The sequence below is a fragment of the Narcine bancroftii genome, chromosome 8, assembly GCF_036971445.1.
Source record: "Narcine bancroftii isolate sNarBan1 chromosome 8, sNarBan1.hap1, whole genome shotgun sequence".
NCBI classification, from domain to species: Eukaryota; Metazoa; Chordata; class Chondrichthyes; order Torpediniformes; family Narcinidae; genus Narcine; species Narcine bancroftii.
The window spans coordinates 141,174,234-141,194,893 of record NC_091476.1 but is presented as its reverse complement, the minus strand read 5'-3'; the positions used below and the strand labels follow the sequence as shown (position 1 = coordinate 141,194,893).

The following is a 20,660-nucleotide window of genomic DNA, read 5'->3' as shown; positions in this document are numbered from 1 at the left end:
GTGTGGATAATCATATAACCATTGACAGCATGAAAACAGGCCATGTCGGCCCTTCAAGTCCGTACCTGTTCACTTGAACAACTCCACTAGCTCCTCTGCAAACTCCTGAGGAAGTAGAGGCTTTCTTCGTGATGCCATTGGTGTGTTGGTTCCAGGAAAAATCTTCCGAGATAGTGACTCCCAAGAACCTACATTTGCTCATCCTCTCCACCTCTGATCCCCCTCTTGTGATTTTCTGAAAGGAAGTCATGTGTGCAGTGGAACAATCTCCATTGACCTGAATGAGTGCAGTTCTAGTTATATTCAAGAAGCTTGATATTCTCCAATTTAAATCCAATTGATTGGAAAACCACTTGAATGATATTTCATCCAACCTACATGTCCATTCATTCCAGCTTTGGTTGCAGCATATTCCATCAATAAAATACCCACCCATGATTTGCTCAGACCACTCTGACAATATTTCCCAAAACCATTCCTTCTACCACCAAGGACCCAAAGAAAGAACTGCGATATTCCAAATTTAGATCTCTTTAATCCATCAGATCAGACTCTGTTGGCTGTTACTTTATGTAGTTTTAATTTGTTGACAGAATGGACAAACATTTTGCATAGCTTTGCATTAAGACTTTCATAACGATGAATAACAAAGCATTTACTGTATAATGATACAAAAGATATTTGAGAGGAAGAACAGATATGTGCTATTAAATGGGATTACATCTGGATTGCAAAGTGACTCAAGAAATGCTGAATGTAATATGTGTCTTGTAGACTGAGATGGATCTAAAATGTTAAGGAGTTGGCTTCCTAACCTGATTCGATGAAGCTGAGCATAAGCTTAACAAATAGTACACAAAGTGCTGGAGGAACTCAGTAGGTCAGGCAGCATTCCAAAGAGATGTCACGTGATCTGCTGAGTTCCTCCAGCATTCGCGTATTGTTCCCCTTCTCCAGTACCTGCACACTCCTCATTTACAAGCTTGACAAACAGGCAGATTACAGCCTCTGGACATCAATATATTAACATATTTAGTGTCCAGTCTACCAGCCTTTCCAATTTGAATCAAACTGAGCACGTCAATGATCCATCATCATATGTTCCCTATTTCCTTCCATCCACTGGGCATTACCTGATCTTCTGAGAATTTACAGCTTCTTTTCTCAGATTTCCAGCACTCAAGACTTTTGTTTTTTGCCCAAACCATTTATGTGCAGATTAAAAAGTCACCATCTATGACCACTGGAAGCTTTCAGCAGTGGCTTAATGGTGTTTCTCCTTGTTTTAAGTTTGATTGTTGTTCAGGTTTTATTCCAAATCCTCCATGTCATCCGCATGGATTGTAAGAGGCACCACAACGTCCTGTTGGTTAGCTCACTCCACCCGCAATAAGCCAGACCTTCACTTTCCTCAGTCTGGTTTCTTTCCCTTTCTAAACACTGTGTCAGGTACACAAAAAAATGTAACCAGTGTAAAATAATTGCCCAGTATTCTCAACTACCAACATTCAATCCACAAGCATACCAAACAGATGGCTGGATTGTGAGCCCGATCAAAGAAAAAACAGCCACCGATTTCAGAAATGTGAAAATTAAGTGAATTAAGTGTTTCATTATTTGCAACTGATCAATTATTCCAAGTGATGGACATATTTATCCAGAATGCAGTCACATTACCATTCTAGTCACACTACATAGTGCATCAGTTTGATGTATTTACTTTAATAAATTAAAGATCACATTGTTAGTAGAGTCTGCCTGATATTACTACGTTTCCCACACCAATTACAAATGATTGAAAAACAAATACTTTGTACACAATTTCCAATCATCAAAAAATGGAAATAAAATCAAATATCTATAATAACAAATATTTGAGCTGATTCCTCCTCATGTATCTGCATTGCTGAGTATGTGATAGCTTTCACTTCAGTGCCCTGCCAGTGTAAACAGAAGAAATTAGATTAAAATTTAGAACACCACAGCACAGTATAGGTACTTTGGCCTTCCATGTTGTGCTGACCTATATATTCCTACTAAAAAAAACACCCTTCCTCATAACCCTCTATTTTTCTTTCATCCACACTCAGGATTTATCGTCATGAACAAGTCATGTGATCTACAGCAGCGTCATAGTTGAAACATTCATATTATAAACCATATATTTAAAAAATTCACAAAAACCAAGGCAGCCATTGGTTCATTGATTATTCAGGAATCTGATGGCAGAGGGAAAGAAGCTGTCCTTGTGCCGCTGAGTGTTTGTCTTTAGACTCCTGCACTTTTTTCCCCCCCAATGGTAGCAGAGTGAAGAGGGCATAGCTTAGGTAGTGGGGGGTCTTTGAGGAGAAGACATCGCTTCATGTAGATGTCCTCGATGGAGTGAAGTCTGGTGCCTGGGATGTCGCAGAGTTAACAACCATCTGGAGTTCTTCCTTGTCCTGAGATTTTGCGCCTCCATACCAGACAGTGATGTCACCAGCCAGAATGCTCTCCATAGTACAGCTGTCGAAGTTTTTGAGAGTCTTCCGTGACCTATCGAATCTCCTCGAACACTTCACAAAGTATAGCTGCTGGTGAGCTCTCTTCATGACTGCATCGACAAGGAAGCTCCAGGACGGATCCTTGGAGTAAATGAGACCCAGGAATTTGAAGTTCTTAACCCTCTCCACTATTAAGCCATTGATGAGGACTGGCTTGTGTTCCCCTGACTTCCTCCTGAAGTCCATAATCATCACCTTGATTCTGCTAACATTGAGTGCAAGGTTGTTGTCATTACACCATTGAACGAGCTGATCTATCTCCCTCCTGGACGCTTCCTCAGTGCTGTTTGTGATTCTGCCAACCAATGTCATCGGTAAACTTACAGATAGCATTGGAATTGTGCCTGACCACAGTCATGGGTACATAATGAGCTAAGCACACATCTTTGGGGTGTGCCTGCGTTAATAATCAGCGAGGAGGAGACGTTGCTTCCAATACGTACTATGGTCTTCAGATGAGAAAGTCAAGTATCCAGTTGCGGGGGGGAGGGGGTAAAGAGGCCAGAGTTTGTAGCTTCTTGATCAGTACTGATGGAATAATGGTATTGAAGGGTGAGCTGTAATCGAAGAGTAGCCACATGTATGAATTTCTGTTTTCGAGGTGATATTGCATCTGCTGTGGAGCGATTGTGATGATAGGGAAATTGCAGAGGGTCCTGATCTTTACTTAGTGTTAATTCTGGGTATGACCAGCCTCTCAAACATTTCATCACAGTAGAAGTTAGTTCTATTGGATGATAGTCATTGATGCAGATCAGACTCTTCTTCTTGGGCACAGGGATGATTGATGCCCTTTTGAAGCAGGTGAGAACCTCCGACTGGAGCAATGAAAGGTTGAAAATATCTGTGAACACTCTGGCTAGTTGGTCGGCACTAATTTTTAATACCCTGCCAGGTTGACCATTAGGGCCCGACACCTTGCAAAGATGTTCTGACATCATCCTCAGAGACAGATATCACAGGGTCCTCAGCCTTTGCATGGATTCTAGTAGGCACTGTTTGGTTCTCCTTCTCTTTTATTGATAATTCTGGTTCTGTTAAGTATACTATGATGTCATCTGCAAATAGACTGATTTTATATTCCTTCTCTTTTATTTTTATCCCTTTTATTTTATTTTGTTCTTATCAATTCTGCCAAGGGTTTTATAGCTAAAGCGAACTGTGAGGGAGATAGTGGACATCCCTACCTAGTTGACTTGCTTAATTTAAATTGGTTCGATATATATCCATTTACTGTCACCTTCGCCAATGGTCCCTTATTTAATGCTTTAATCCAATTAATATATTTCTCTGGCAGGTTGAACTCTGTAATACTTTGAATAAATAATTCCATTCTACCCTGTCAAAGGCATCTAAAGCAACCGCCACTATTGGCATCTTATTTCCCTGTACTGCATGGTTTAAGTTAATGAACTTACAGATATTGTCCATTGTTCGTCTTTTCTTAATAAATCTAGTTTGATTTAGTTTTACTATTTTTGGTACACAGTCAGCCAATCTGTTTGCTAATAGTTTTGCTATTATCTTATAATCTGAGTTAAGTAGAGATATTGGACTATACGATGCTGGTGTTAGCGGATCTTTCCCCGTCTTTGGTATTACTGTAATTATTGCTGTTTTACATGAATCTGGTATGTTTTGTGTTTCTTCTATCTGGTTCATTACTTCCAGGAGAGGAGGAATTAATAAGTCTTTAAATGTTTTATAGAATTCTATTGGAGTCTGTCCTCTCCAGGCGTTTTATTGTTTGATAGCTTTTTTAATATATCCTGTATTTCCTCTATTTCAAATGGTTTTATCAATTTGTTTTGCTTCTTTTCTTGCAATTTCGGTAGTTCAATTTTAGCTAAAAACTCATCTATTTTGTCTTCTTTCCCTTCATTCTCAGTTCGGTATAATTGCTCGTAGAATTCCTTGAAGTTTTCATTGATCTCCGTTGGGTTATATGTCATTTGTTTGTCCTTTTTCCTTGATGCCAATACCTTTCTTTTAGCTTGTTCTGTTTAAAGCTGCCAAGCTAGTATTTTGTGTGTTTTTTTCTCCTAGCTCATAATACTTCTACTTTATCTTTATGTTATTCTTCACCTTGTACGTTTGTAGTGTTTCGGTTTTTTTTTGTCTGCCAATTCTCTTCTTTTTGTTGCATCTTCCCTTGTGGCTAGTTCTTTTTCTGTACTTACTATTTCCCTTTCCAGCTGTTCTATTTCCCGATTGTAGTCCTTCTTCATCTTAGTTACATAACTTATTATCTGTCCTCTGATGAAGGCTTTCATTGCATCCCATAAATTTGTCTTTCACTGATTCCGTATTTATTTCAAAGTACATTTTAATTTGGCGCTCAATAAATTCTCTAAAATCCTGTCTTTTAAGCAGCATGGAGTTTAATCTCCATCTATACGTTCTTGGTGGGATGTCCTCCACCTCTATTGCTGATAACAGGGATGAGTGATCCGAAAACAATCTAGCTTTATATTCAGTTTTCCTAACTCTCCCTTGAATATGAGCTACCAACAGGAACAGGTATGTTTTATGTCTACTCGAATAATATGAGTATTCCTTCTCCTTTGGGTGTTGTCTTCTCCATATATCCAAAAGTAGCATTTCCTGCATTGATTTAACCATAAATTTAGCTACTTTGTTCTTTCCGCTAGTCTTTTGTCCAGTTTTATCCATCTTTGAATCCAAATTAAGGTTAAAGTCCCCTCCTATCAATATATTCCCCTGCGTATCTACAATCTTCACAAAAAAAAATATCTTGCATAAATTTTTGATCCTCTTCATTCTTTCTTTGGCTTGGCTTCGCGGACGAAGATTTATGGAGGGGGTAAAAAGTCCACGTCAGCTGCAGGCTCGTTTGTGGCTGACAAGTCCGATGCGGGACAGGCAGACACGATTGCAGCGGTTGCAAGGGAAAATTGGTTGGTTGGGGTTGGGTGTTGGGTTTTTCCTCCTTTGCCTTTTGTCAGTGAGGTGGGCTCTGCGGTCTTCTTCAAAGGAGGTTGCTGCCCGCCAAACTGTGAGGCGCCAAGATGCACGGTTTGAGGCGTTATCAGCCCACTGGCGGTGGTCAATGTGGCAGGCACCAAGAGATTTCTTTAGGCAGTCCTTGTACCTTTTCTTTGGTGCACCTCTGTCACGGTGGCCAGTGGAGAGCTCGCCATATAACAGGATCTTGGGAAGGCATGGTCCTCCATTCTGGAGACGTGACCCTTCCAGCGCAGCTGGATCTTCAGCAGCGTGGACTCGATGCTGTCGACCTCTGCAATTAGGTGCATATATATTGACCAAATTCCAGAGTTCTGAATATAATTGACATTTTAACATTACGTATCTCCCTGCTGGATCTATTATTTCCTCCTTTATTTTGATTGGTACATTTTTATTGATTAATATAGCTACACCTCTAGCTTTTGAATTATATGATGCTGCCGTTACGTCCCCTACCCAGTCTCTCCTTAATTTATTGTGTTCCACTTCAGTGAGATGCGTTTCCTGCACGAATACTATATCCATTTTTTCTTTTTTCAGTAAATTTAATAGCCTCTTCCTTTTGATTTGGTTATGTATTCCATTAATATTTATAGTCATATAGTTCAACATGGCCATTTCATACTTTGTTTACATCTCATTTCCGCTTCCTCACCACCACCTTTCCCCTTTTCCCCATTTCCATTTCTCAGTTTTCTTTTTTTGAATGCACTGTATGACACTTCTAAAACATAAAATATTTCAACCATTCCCACATCTAAAATTCCCTTAACCCCAAGTGTCCCCCCGCCCCCCCCCCCCCCCCCACCCCGATTCTCCTTCTCAAAGCAGATGTAGAAGGTGTTCACCTCATTGGGCAATGAAGGATCACAACTATCTATGGTGTTCACCCTTGCTTTGTAGGCTAAAATAGCCTGCACTCCTTGCCATAGCTGGCATGTCTCTAGCTTCCTCCAGAATTGCCACTTTGCTTCAGAGATGGTCTTCCGCAGGTTGTACCTGGACTTCTTGTAGAGATCTAGATCCCCGGCCTTAAAAGCCCTTGTTCTTGCCGTCAGCAGGTTGTCAATCCTCTGATTCATTCAAGTGTTCTGGTTGGGGAACACTCAGTATGTGCGCGTGGACATACACTTGTCCATGGGCCTGTCTAAGAGTCCCTTAAATTATCCTAATGTTTCAGCCTCCACCATCCCTGGGAAGGCATTCCAAGCAGCCACAAATCTGTGTTAAAAAAAACTTTCCCCTGATGTCTCCCCCAAATTTTCCTCCCTTCACATTGTACAGATGACCCCTGGTGTTTACTACTTCTGCCCTGGGAAAAAGGTGCTGGCTGTCCACTTTATCTATGCTTCTCATAATCTTGTAGTCCTTTATTAAGTCACTTCTTATCCTTCTTCACTCCAAAGAGAAAAATCCCAGCTCTGCCAACATCATTAAATGTTTTCCAGGCCATTTGCAAAGCACCTGCCCTGAGTATCTTCCCAGGCATGCTTGGACTGACCAAAACATCTAGCTTTTTGGGCAATATACTAGCCAAAATATGTCACCAAATAGATTAAATCTAAAAACAGTACATGATAGGGTAATTTTAAGATGATTTTCACAATCAGCGGCCTAAAATCCATTAAGACATTTACTAATCCAGGCAACATTGTGGTAAATCTCTGCACCCTCTCCATAGCTTCCACATCCTTCTTATAATGGGGTGACCAGAACTGAACACAATACTCCAAGCATGGTCTCACCAGAGATTTGTAGAGTTGCAACAAGACCTCTAGACTCTTGAACTCAATCTCTCATTAATGAAGCCCAGCATCCCAAAGGCCTTCTTAACTATCCTATCAACTTGTGCGATGTATGGATTGGATCCTAAGGTCCCTCTGTTCATCCACATTCTTAAGTTATCACATTCTTAACCATTAACCCTGTACTCAAAATGACCTTCCAAAATGCATCATTTCACACTTATCAGGATTGAACTCCATCTGCCACTTTTCTGCTCAACTCTTCATCCTGCCCATATCCTTTTGTAACCCATGACAACCTTCAGCACCATCCACAACTCCTCCAACTTTTGTATCATCTGCAAACTTACCGACCCGTCCTTCCCCCTCTTCATCTATGTCCCAGAACAGATCTCTGCAGAACTTTATTAATAGTTGGACACAATTCAGATGCATCTCACCTGTGGATGCTTGGCCAAATCAAATTCTTCTCCCCACCTTACAAGGGGAAAAAATATATATTAGACTACTGATTATATTAAATACCTGTAATATGAAATATTAAACAATAACCTGAACACAAATTTCCCACTAAAATGCTGATTTTGAATGCTAGACTGCATTGTTAGAAGTAGGATACAAGGTGATATTGTTCACTGAAAAAAATTCAGCAGATCCTCTACCCAAGCTACACACACTCTGCTGGAGGAACTTGGCAGGTCAAGCGGTATTAGTGGGAGAGAAAGAATGGTTGTTTCAAACTCAAACCATTTATCACAGTTCATTTTTTTTTAAAAATTGGCTGCTATCAGATCAATCAGAATAGGAGCATAAAAAGTAAAAAAACTAAACAGAGAATGAATTCTTCTTTAAAAAATTATGTATAACTGTCAAAATGTGTGACTAAAGAACAAACTGCTGCGGCAACTCGGTGAAATTGTCGACATTTGGGGTTGAGATCCTGCGCCAGAACAAAGTGGAAGGGGAAGACCGTCGGTATAAAGAGGGGAGGAGGCATCAGACAGGGGCCAGGAGGTGATAGGTGGACTGAGGGGTGACGGATGGTGGACAGAGAGAGCCAGGGTTGGAGAGGAGGTAACAAGGAACATTACCACTGTTCCAACTAGGTAGCCCACAACCCAGTGGTAGGAACACTGAATTTATGGTCTCTCACCAACTGTACTTTGCTCTTTTTGCTTACTCCTCTCAGTTGCTTGTCAGACCAGCCAGGAACACTGCAGCACTATAGCCAGGAATACTGGCCTTTCAATCACTGTCTTGCTGCCTCTCATCTCACGACCCATGCAGGGGCACTGGGAAACTTATTATTTACACAGCAAGGGTTCTTTTAAGTAAACATTTTTCACTAAAACTGAACATATAATCGCGATTACTAGGAAAGGAGAGAAACGGTAAAGGGAATTTAATTTTCAGAGTACCAGGTCAATATCAAAGAAGCCACGTGGACTCAAAGATTGTTAATTCTCCCTACCTGTTCAGTTTTCAAACTGTTCTGGGGATGCTCCAGTACTTACCCTATCGATCGAATCTTAAAATCTATTCTGTCTATGTGAATCACTTTCATCTCCTGAAAGTGAAAAAAAAAGGAATGTTAGAATAGGACCTGGAAAAATTTTGAGATGAATCCATAACAATATTTCTTATATCTCAAAGGAAGAAAATGCAATGAAATATTGTGGCAGGAATGGAAAATGGAGTTAACAACTATATGTAAAACATCAAATCTTATGACTCTTCAGCTGTGAATGGAGGCGAAGGAGAGATGTGGCTGCTGGATCATGACCTGGATCTCGATATTAGAATTAACAATGTTACAATGGAATAGTCAAAAGGTATAAAAGATAAAAGGGGTCTTCAGGAAGGCGGCATCAACCAGGCTGGGGGGGGTGTGAGGAGGGGCGGGGGTATCAATGGTATGCCGATGGAATGTTTGGGTGGAAACACTGGCGTGGAAACATTGATGTGTTAAGATGCAGGTTCAACATTGACATTTCTCACTCCACAAGCTCTGTCAGGAGAACATAGAAAGGAGGACAAGAATGATAGTTCCAGCAGAGTACAACCAGATTTCCTCTCAGAAAGGTCATGGCCTGCTCCTCTCCACACGTCACTGACTGGGTGCAGTCACGTCAATGAAAACTATATATACTCGTGTAATCGTATTTTGGGCCATATTTTATTTCACGAGCCAAACAAGAGAGGGCGGGGGGGTGTCAACTTTTACTTGGGACAAACTTTTGACCTCTGTAAGCTCCTCGCGCAAGGTGTCGGGTGGGGGGAGGGGGGCAGTCAGGGCATCTAGAGCTCCGGTGGGAGTGCAGCTGAGGGAGTGGCCAGGCCGAAGGTTCGCTGTTGAGGTGTCGGGACCTCGGATGAGTAGATGGGTGGGTATCCAGGGCGTTGAGAGCTTTGATCTGCAGGTGGCTGTGCAGCCATGGTTGGGAGCTCAGATAGGTGGACAGCCAACTTTTACAAAGGTCATACAAAAAAAACACCCAATTTTTGGGCCAAAAGGGGGTCAACTATTACACAATATTGACAACTACACGAGTATAATCTGGTTTGAGCCTAAAGTTTTCACCTCGACGTGAGCTTAATATGAGATGTAAACCCCCACTGAACTAATTTCCATGTAAATTTACAGAAGGAATAAATTTTCAAAAATGCTTAAAATCCCTCACATCTATCACAGGGCGATTCAGATGTTCTGGAAGATTGCCCATGTACAAAAAAATAATTTCATGCTATAACTATGATAGTTCATGGACAACTTATTTTAAAATAGACACTGACCCTGGGAATAAAAAATGTTTCTGCACTGAACTGATACAGCCATTCAGCCATGAAATTATAGAGTAGAGATAACATGTCGTGTCCTAAAAAAAACAAACAAAAATATTAGTTAGGACAGAATTACTGTTTCATATTATATTCCTACATCACGCAAGCACCCCTACAGCCACAGAATACAATTCCTTCTGACGATCATGACATACACCTCAGATGGACAGAGTAGATGTGGAAAGCTGGTTTCCCATGGTGGGAGAGTAGGGTAAGATTTATGGTTGTTTTTTGTACTTTGTAGTTACCATAGTTACTACATGTCATATGTTGTAATATCCGAGCGGACCGGGAGTTCTTTTTTCTCATTCTTGGAATGACCAAGGAAGAGACGGGAGCTGTCGAGAAACTTTTCTTTGAATCTATCATTATTAATAATTTATTATCATTTTAATTTGTTTATTGGTTTGAAGTAGTATCATCATTTACAATCTGCTTTATTTTACTTATCGTTATGATGTGCAAAGCTATGAAAATATTTATTTGCATTTAGCAAAGGAAAATTAAAACTTTTTACAAATGCAATTACAAAGTTTGATTTATTTGGATGAATAAGATACAATTCGGAATATCTATTGGAAGGTGACATGTTTTGAGATTGAGAAATATTAAAAGCTGGGAAGTGTCACCTACAGGATTGAAGGGGATCCAGTTAGAACAGATGAGGAGGAATTTCGTCAACCAGAGGGTGGAAAATCTGTGGAATTTGTTGCCACAGGTGGTTGTGGTGACCAGGTCATTGAGTGTATTTAAGGCAGAGATTGATAGGTTCTTGATTAGCCAGGCCATCAAAGGTTTTGGGGAGAAGGCTGGGCTGTGGAGCTCAGTGGGAAAATGGATCAGCTCATGATTAAATGGCAGGGCTAACTCGATGGGCTGAATAGCCTATTTCTGCTCCTATGTCTTATGGTTGTAAGCACAATACAAACTCAAACAATGTTCTAATTCTACTATTCACTGCAGGTTTAAAACCTGAAGGGCTGGTAAATCAGTTTCATAGAAAATACAAGACATCAAAAACTAGTCTGTTGACATGCACAAAATACACAGGTGCAACTTGCATCCATCTGCACATACGACTGAAAATTTGTTTAAAAAATAAGGAAAAAATATAAAATTTATGCGGTTTATGTTGATTTGACAAACTATAACAGGGATACAAGGCATGAAGGAGCCAAAATGTGCATACTTACCTTGTTAGTCTACTTCCCGAGGTCCATTGGCTGAGCGTGGCAATTGGATTCCTGTGCGCTCAGCTATCAGGATGGTCACACCCAGCCTACGGACTCAGGGATGCTGACTAACAAATGTATGCAATTCCGACATACATCCATTCTGAGATATGACTGATCCTTCGGTCCGAATTACGGTCGTAAGTTGGGGAGTACCTGTACTTCGGATAATTATAGTAGTTTTCTTTCAGCAAAAGACTGGAAATTCCTGTTTGTTGGTGGAATAAATGAGGTTCCAATTTGTCATAGGTGACTACATCTGGCTGCAACAAGCTCTTAATTCTCCTGTCTTACTTGGCTCTGCCTTCTACACCTTACTAATGAAACTCAATACACATGTCAGTTAAGCAAATTGCAGTCTTTTGGGTTCAATGGTTTCAGATGGCAAATGTTCCTTTGTTCAAGAGCAGCAGGTAACTGATGTTTTTGTTTTACACAACTGCTGTGTTTCAGGAAATTATTCCCAAATTTCTGAAATGCAATCCATGCAAAAAAGATCGGAATGGAAATGAGTGATTCATTCTTGTCCTGAAATTTTACCTGTGGCATTAATGCCTGCAGTCTAAACTGAACTGCAGGTGGTCCGCAACAATGGGCTAATGAATAGAACGTAACGGGCGATGTCGACCCACGTCCAGCCTATGTAAGTACCACAAGATGGTGTTTAGTCTTAACACACAACAATATCTGTACACAGGTCGTTCTGTGCGAACAGCCACTCCAGAAGGGGAGTGTAAAATTTGACGACAAAAATATAACATTATTTATATGTTTGAAAAATGAGTGAACTTCACATCAGTAGTAAGGAAACTATTGAGGGAAACTTTCAGGAAAAGGCCTTATTTACAAATGTTAAGGCAGAGATAATCTGGACATTCAACATGGTTTTGTTCATGGGAAATCCTGTAATGAATTTGGTAGAATTAACCAAGCATATTGATCAGAGCAGTTGTCATCTATGTGGACTTTAGTAATGACTTTGACAAGATCCTATGTGGTAAGCTAATCCAAATATTAGAGCCCATGAGATCTAGGTCAAGATGACAAAGTGGATCTCTAATTGCGTTAGTTGTAGAGTGGCAGCAGAAAACATTGTCCTGATTGGAAATCTGTGAGTACCAATGTAACACAAGGATTAGTGGTGGGAACTTTTTATGTTTGTTATATTTCAAGGACTTGTACAACTAAGTTTTCAGATGCCATGAAAATGTCACAAATAGCTTATTTATAGCTCATGATACTGATCAACTTGAAATTGGGCAGATACAATTTAATTCTGACACGTATGAGGGCAAAAAAGGGTAGGTCATGCACAGTACGTATCTGTATATAAAATGGCACATTAACTGTTTCAGCCTCTGCAAACACACTCGACATGCCACACATCTGTTGCAGCTGGAGAATTTTGCTTTTAGTTAAAACTACTGGGGCATAATTCTGAAGCTAAGTAATCAAGTACTCTTGGAATTCTATTTACAACTATACCCTTACTCTAAAAATCTCCCTACCAGACAACTGGGAAAGCAAAATTCTACCAGACCCATTTATGGTGTCATTGAGGATATCATGAACACTTTAAACGGATGCTCTTCAGTCTCCCAACATCATGGGATTTGATGCATACAAAACTACGTTCATGAAACCAAAGGAATCGCTTAACAAATGACCCTGTGACACAAGTGTCATTCGTCTGTGTGTTATGTGCGTTTGCATGCTTTTGCACCGAGGACTGGAGAATGCTGTTTCATCGGGTTGTACTTGTGCCATCAGATAATGAACTTGAAATGTGCTCACTTAAGTGATAATAAAATCTGAGAGCTTTGATGAAAATCCACATGATTAAGTAAAACATCATGAATTCACTACATTGCCAACACAACCTTCAGCCTCTACTTCAAGTGTCCTTAGGGGCTGCACAGTTTCAATGTCTGTCATGTAGCCAAACATGGCCATTGCAGCCTGCTCAAAAGCCTCTTCTACTGTATCACCCCATGAGTGCAGCCTGCAAAAAAAAAAGGAACAAATGAGGACTATGAATTGAAAATCAATTCTCTTGCAAAGTAATATACTGCAAAAAATTAATAGGTAATGCATTCTATTAACCACTTATATGAATTATGAAACCAACTGCCGATGATTTTTTGTTCTAAACTCCAAAGATCTACATGAAAATATTTCTCTAAAAGCATGTAATGGTACTACTGGGCTATAATGGCAGATGGACGTGAACTGCTAATAGAAACGAGAAACTGGATTTAAAGACCTGCCTTGATTTTTAAAATCAGGCTAGATTTTAAATGTTAATTTTTTTTTTTTTAAAGGCTGTGGCCATTTCTATCATTTATAATTTATCTACCAGGTCATTATAACATTACTTGGATGATTAAATTTCACAATTTTATAAAATTTTCAACAATTTCTACATGCACAATAAACAGGAGAAAACTCTCTGCTCCTTCAATAAATGGTTATTGATCTCATGACTCAGTCCCATCTTGCTGCACTAACTCTACAGTTAAAGACATCTGTCATTAACATGCCTGGTGACTGAGTCTCCACAGCCCTCAGAATGAAGAAATAACTTTTCATTTCACTGCTAAATTGTTGATCTTTGCTTCAAGACTGTGACCCCTGGCTTCTGACATCCCGGCCAAGAAAAGCCAATCTCAAATTCAACCCAGGTCAAGTCCCTTTTGAAATAGATCAATTAGATCAGGTTTCATTCTTCCAAACTATTAAGAGAAGAGACCCATCTGCTCAATATTACTTCCTTGGACAATTTTACCACCTCCCCCACCACCCCCCCCAACTTAAGAATAATCCTGAATCAAAATTATTCATCTTTGTGGAATTTTCTTATTTTAAATTGTGTCAGAAACATATTATGCACGGCAAAACATCCAAAATTTATTCCGCACTTAACAGCTGCCATCATGTCTGTGTTAATACAGTTCAAAATACTACTTCAAATGCAGATTTCTCAGGCCAGCTTGTAATCGGAAGTTGATATTCATATTTAATTTACAAAAGCACAGAACAGTTTATATGCTTTATGATAAGACATGATTAATTTTGCTTCATCTTCATCTTATCTCAATGAAAATTCACACAGGATTACTTGGTCTAGTAAAATGACCATATTCTGGAACCTTTCCCTTTAGTTTTAGGGGAAAAGAATACTTATTGCTCAATAAATCTTTCTCAATCATTAGATATGTTAGTAGGGTCAATTAATTTAAAAAAAGACGTTAAAATAAACGTGCTAATGAGAAGTAGGAATTTTAACAAGCAAGACTTGTTTGCGAAGTAACATTGCAAATGAAAAATACTGCACAACTGATGACACAAGGTTTCAATAGATTCTATGTTGAAGAGATGGAAATTTGATACATCAATTGTGGCAAAGAATGCATGCTTTAATTAAAGAATTATGCTTGAATTACATTTTATACAAGGCCATGGCTGCCAAAACGTTTGAAATTTGTGACCAGTTCTTTCAGCAACTAGTTCATTTTATAGTAAACATCTTAAAAACTTACTGAACATCAGCAGTGTGGTCCAAATCTGGAGGAGAGAAAAACTAATGAAAACTGAACATCATTATCATTGTATTCTTGTCATGAAACAAAAAATGAACTTGACAGAAAATACTACTACAAGATTTACAATGTGGACAATTTTTTTTAACCTATTTAAAAATGAAACTTGCAAGCAAAGCTGTTCAATTGCTGTATTTAATTGTTTATATTGTTTTACATAATTTTTTCCCTGAAAAATTAACTCTTCAAAGTCTCACTCAGCATTAACTGCTGAATTTTTCTAGGCACTTCATCAAAGCCTTAAGACAAATTTTTTTTCTATTATCTGGGGCCTTAAATCACAAGATCACAACTGTTACTCACTTAACCCTTCCCACATTCAATTCCACACCCTATTGCTACACTGACCTGCCTGTCCATGGCCTCATGTATTGCCAAATTGAGGTCACCACAAACTGGAATTGTGTCATGGCAGTTTCCCTACTAGGTGGCATCAATAGTGACTTCTCCAATTTTGCTGACCCATTCACCCAGTCTCTTTCCCCATCCTTTTCCCTCCCTTCTCCCATCAGAGAGCCATGAGCTATCTTTCATAGATCTCTGCACTCCACGCCTCCCCATCACTTTTCTTTTCCACCACCCCATCTCTTTCCTGTTAGCCTATATTCCTCCCCCTTTCTCCCCATGATTTATTTGGGTATCTGCTTGTTTTTCAGCACTTCTGAAGAAGAGATCAGACCTGAAACATTGACTCCCTTAAACTTTCTATGAGTGCTGCATGACCTACAGAGTTTCTCCAGCACTTTTGTATAGACTTTGACATTTGCAAATTTTCTTGTTTACTTCTAGTTACCTTTGATACTCTCTTTCTCTAATTTTAGAACCACTGACAGATTAAAATCTGATACAACAAAAGGTGAAGTACACACTAGTCCAAGGGTCTTTTTTTGATATTCAATGCTAACATGTACAATCCTATCAAGTTTGGGTACACTAACATTGCATGATAATTAAGTTACTGGTCACAGTTTGAACCCTGCATTGGCAGCTAGGGAATTTCAATTCAAGTAAGTAAATGAAACTAAAGCAAGTCTCAAAAACAGTTCTGAAAAATTGGACTATTATAAAAACCTGTTAACAATTGTCAAACATGGAGGGAAATCTGCCATCCTTAACAAGGTCAACAAGAGAGACCACAGCAAACTGGAGCAACACACAGAGTGCTGGAAGAACTCAGCAGGTCAGGCAGCACTTGCCAAAGGCAAAAATAGTCGACGTTTCGGGCCAAAACCCTTCATTAGGAATAAGAAACAGGTAGACATTGGAACAAAAGGATGTGGGTGAGCACAGGTTGATAGATAATAGGTGAATTCAAGTTGGAGGGGCAAGAAATGGGAAACAAGGTAGGTGATAGGAGAAAGAGGTGGAGGAAGATGCACTCTAATAGGAGGAAGGCATGGAAGAGAGTGAGGAGCTGGATGATGTGGGTGTAAGCAGAAAGAGTGTCGAGAGAGGGGGAAAGGGATGAAAGACAGAGAAATGGGGCCAGAGCAACAGGAGGGGTTGTTCCACCAATTTGTGAGTAGCCCCAACCTGGAAGTACAGTAGGCCATAGACCATTGGTACTCATCCCTTCTCAGTCTAAGACCCTCTGGCATCCTACTTAACATGCTATGGCCCATGCTATGACTGAGCAATATTTTCAAGTCAAAGGCAGCTCTCTAAGAAACACACCTTTATCTAATTTAAGGTATCTAATTTAATATTTTTAAAGACCCACATGGAAATATGCCAAGGCCCACCAGTCGTTGAGAACCACTGCCATGGACAGGCACATTGGCATGGGATGGGAAGTGGACTGAAAGTGGCTAAGCACTGGAGGATCCTCGATGCTACAACAGATGGAGGTAGGTGCTCAACAAAGCTATCCCACATTCAGCACCCAGTCTCCCCACTATAGAGGAAGCCACACTAGGAGCACCAGATGCAGTAAATAACCTCTTACAGATTTTCAGGTGAAGTACTGCCTCATTTGGAAGGGCTGTTTGATGTTTTGAATGGTGATTCAGGGTAGCACTAGGTTGGGGGGGGGGTCACAGGGATAAGTGCCGGGGGATGATTAGAGGGAAAGGGTGAGTGGACAAGAAAGTTTTTCACTGTATCTCTGTTTACATGACAATAAACAATTCAGCAAGATATCAAGCAGAGTGGACAATGTGGCATTAGTGCAGAAAAGTGATATTAAGCTCAATTGAATGAATGCTGGAGCAAGCACAAGAACTTTACAATGTTAAGGCTACCGTAAAACCACATAAATACGATGAGAAACCATACAGGACAAAAAGGAGAATATAACTGTCTTTGACATTATCCTTCTTAATCCAGCTTTCCTGCTGTCCCCAGGCACTCAAATATCTTCACTTGTTTCATACTCCTTGAGATATCATCTTGAGATGCATGTGTCCAGAAAACTACTTTAACTATTTGCTCATCGTATATTAGAGGAGTAATTCTAGCAAACTCAATAAAATCAGTTCTAATAATTATCTGGAGAAAGCCATGATATTTTATGATGCATTGAGTTTCATTGCAGCTTCTGATGTTTCAATTAATTTAAAACAGTGGTTTTCAAATTTTTTCTTTCCACTCGCATACCACTTTAAGTGCTCGGTGATTAGTTAGGAATTGCTTAATATGGTATGTGAGTGGAAAAAGTTTGAAAACCACTTTTATGGGCGAGGCAGTAAACCAATGCCTCCTCTCCCAGATGGACAAAAAAGATCTCAACCCACTACTCTGTAAAGTAGGGAACTACACTGGCTTCTGTGTGTTGGGACCAATATACATCCTGCCAATCAATATCTACAAAGTTAATCATCTGGTGATGATCCTGATTGTGAAACTCTGAAATACATAGCATATGTTTTGGTATTAAGAAGGAGGGGACAATTTAAAGAAGTACATGTAAAGTTGTGAGGGCATATGTGCAAGGCAGTTGAAACTAGAAAGACATATGCTAACTTTTGATATGGTGGTTAAAAAATTATAAATAAAGGCATAGGTACAAGTTTAAAGAATTTGTGAAATTTCCTCTAACTGGAATATTATGTCAACAAAGATATTTGGAGAGGGTGCAGAGGAGCTAGATTAAAATGACTGTTGGGATAAGATTTCAATTATGAATAGGTACCTCAGAAGCAGGGCCTCTCTCAGGTCTGAGGCAGTTAAGTGGGATGGGAAAGATACATATAAAATCAGTCTTAAAGAATAGATGCAGAGGCAGGAAGGTCAGGAATCAGGGAACAAAATGAGGGTGAGTGGTGAAAGGATTCACAAAAATCCTCCATTCTGGTCACCACATTATAAGAAGAATGTGGAAGCTATGGAGAAGGTGGAGAGGAGATTTACCAGGATGTTGGCTGGATTGGAAACTAAATCTTATGAAGGTTGGCAGAGCTGGGGCTTTCCTATTTGGAACAAAGAAGGATGAGAGCAGACTTAATAGATTAAGAGATAGGGTGGACAGCCAGCACCTTTTTTTCCCAGGGCAGGTGTGGTAAACACCAGATGATGTGAAGGAGGAAAATTTATGGAAGGTATCAGGGGTGTTTTTTTTTAAAAAAACAAGAGTTGCGGGTGCCAGGGATGGTGAAGGAGGCTGAAACAATAGGGGCATTAAGAGACTGAGACAGGTACAAGGATGGTAGAGAGAGGCTAGTATTTTTTAAAGAATATATGGGTCGGCACTCTGTTGTCCTGTTCTATTTTCTAAAAGGGTTTTCAATCCACAATGTGGTCAGGGCCCGGAGAAAGAGCTGGGCGAGTCTACAAGGAAATTCAAAGGCTCTGGTTGCGTCTTCCTGATACCCAGGCTTCTCCTTAACAAGTGCAACAGCTACAAAACACATCACAATGTGCTGAAGTGGTGAGGCAGGCACGATGTCAACACAAAGTCCACCAGGCCCAGTGGTCGCCCCGGCCCCATAGCCACCAGCCAGGGTTCCTGGCCTCCACCACCACCCACCCCCCCGCCCGGCCTCCGTCCGTTCCCCCCGCCCGGCCTCCGTCCGTTCCCCCCGCCCGGCCTCCGTCCGTTCCCCCCGCCCGGCCTCCGTCCGTTCCCCCCGCCCGGCCTCCGTCCGTTCCCCCCGCCCGGCCTCCGTCCGTTCCCCCCGCCCGGCCTCCGTCCGTTCCCCCCGCCCGGCCTCCGTCCGTTCCCCCCGCCCGGCCTCCGTCCGTTCCCCCCGCCCGGCCTCCGTCCGTTCCCCCCGCCCGGCCTCCGTCCGTTCCCCCCGCCCGGCCGCCCGCACTCACACTCGTACTTCTTGCTCACAGGCGGGTAGCGTGCCTTCACAGCCCTCTGCGCCGCAGTCAGATCGTACTCGCGGTCATCCATGGCGACGCACCAAACCCTCGCCGGGCGCCGCGTGACGTCAAACACTGCCCAGGTCGCCGAGTGAGGTCACGCACACCGGGCACGGAGTGACGTCACACCGCCTCTCATTGGGCGCTGCTCCTGCCAATCACATCGAAGTCGTGCTGTTCAAAATGGCGGCGGCAGCAGTGACGGGTAAAGTCTGTGTTCTCCAGGTTCGTTTGCCCATGAATGCTCGGTTCTCTTACCAGGTGGACAATTTGTTTGGTCTCAGTGGAGCTAGGGTTTGCTTTACCCAGTGGTTGCAATGGTCCTAAGTTTCCCAGGGTGTAAAGTCAAAGCCCAGTCGGGGTTCTACCTGCTGAGAATGTTTAATGATTTACTGTGCATGATGTACTTGTGCACCCGAACTCTTACTGCAGTTGAAGAGGTATTTTTAAAAATGAAGCCTATAGAACAATTATAGTACAGAAACAGGCGCCTTTGGCCCTTCTAGTCTGTGCCGATCCATTTTTTTTCTGGCTAGCCCCACCGACCTGCACCTCCATACCCCTCCCATCCATGGACCTGTCCAAATTCTTCCTGAATGTTAAAACTGAGCCTGCATTTACCATTTCAGCTGACAACCTGTTCCACACTCTGTGAAGAAGTTTCCCCTAAACCTATCCCCCTTCACTCTTACCCCTTGTCCTCTGGTTTGTATCTCGCCTACCCTCAGTGGAAAAAGCCTATCAACATTTATTCTGTCTACCATCCTCATAATTTTAGAGACCTATATCAAATCTCTCCTCATTCTACACTCCAGGGAATGAAGTCCTAACCTGTTTAACCTTTACCAGTCACTCACTTCCTGAAGTCCAGGCAACATCCTAGAAAATCTTTGCACTCTTTCTATCTTATTGATATATTTCCAGTAGTTGGGTGTCCAAAACTGCACACAATACTCCAAATTTGGTCTCAGCAAGCTGAAGAGTGATGGTGTAGAGGGCTAAAAAAGGTTGCTCTCTTGGAAATGGGGGTGGGGGGGGGGGGGAGAGAGGTGAAAGAAGGTGGGGAAACAAGCTGGGGGAGGGGGTTAATGGCAATTAGAGAAGTCAATATTAATACTGTGGTTGGAGACTCCTCTGGCAGAATGTAAGGTGGTCCTCCAATTTGTAGGAGGCCTTTATTTCAAAATTGGTATTTATTGTCTTGAGTGCATCATAAAATTTGTTGTTCTTGCAGTGTCACTTGTTAGCAGGCTCTTTCCGTTCCTCCTCAGTATTTGACCATCCTCTGTTTTGACAGTGTAAGATCTTGGATTTACTTCCACCAGAACAGTGGCTGCCTTGTTCCAGGTGTTGGAATATCTGATATTTTATTAGCAACTCACGACTTTGTGGTGAAGCCATTTTTTT

General features: G+C 41.1%; 2 protein-coding genes across 4 annotated transcripts in view; one reads left to right on the top strand and one right to left on the bottom strand.

Annotated features, from left to right (window-relative positions):
• Positions 1-1,702: 1,702 nt before the first annotated feature.
• Positions 1,703-19,347, bottom strand: zbtb8os (zinc finger and BTB domain containing 8 opposite strand). Of its 2 annotated transcripts, none has more exons than XM_069895085.1 (7): positions 19,203-19,347; positions 14,889-14,913; positions 13,230-13,351; positions 10,070-10,152; positions 8,791-8,843; positions 7,717-7,753; positions 1,703-1,937 (listed from the first exon to the last, which is right to left on the bottom strand). In XM_069895085.1, exons 1-7 carry the CDS (start codon positions 19,282-19,284, stop codon positions 1,851-1,853), a joined length of 489 nt encoding a protein of 162 aa, XP_069751186.1. In that variant the 5' UTR covers positions 19,285-19,347; the 3' UTR covers positions 1,703-1,850. The 2 variants fall into 2 exon arrangements, with proteins under 2 accessions (XP_069751186.1, XP_069751187.1); XM_069895086.1 differs by having other exon boundaries at positions 19,211-19,274.
• iqcc (IQ motif containing C) overlaps positions 19,083-20,660 on the top strand; it is a 23,661-nt gene continuing 22,083 nt past the window's right edge. The window contains exon 1 of one of the 2 annotated variants that reach the window (XM_069895083.1): positions 19,083-19,478. In XM_069895083.1, coding sequence (XP_069751184.1) covers positions 19,437-19,478 — 42 coding nt within the window. In that variant the 5' untranslated portion in view covers positions 19,083-19,436. The remainder of the gene's footprint in view (positions 19,479-20,660) is intronic. The other variant, XM_069895084.1, reaches the window with a different exon arrangement.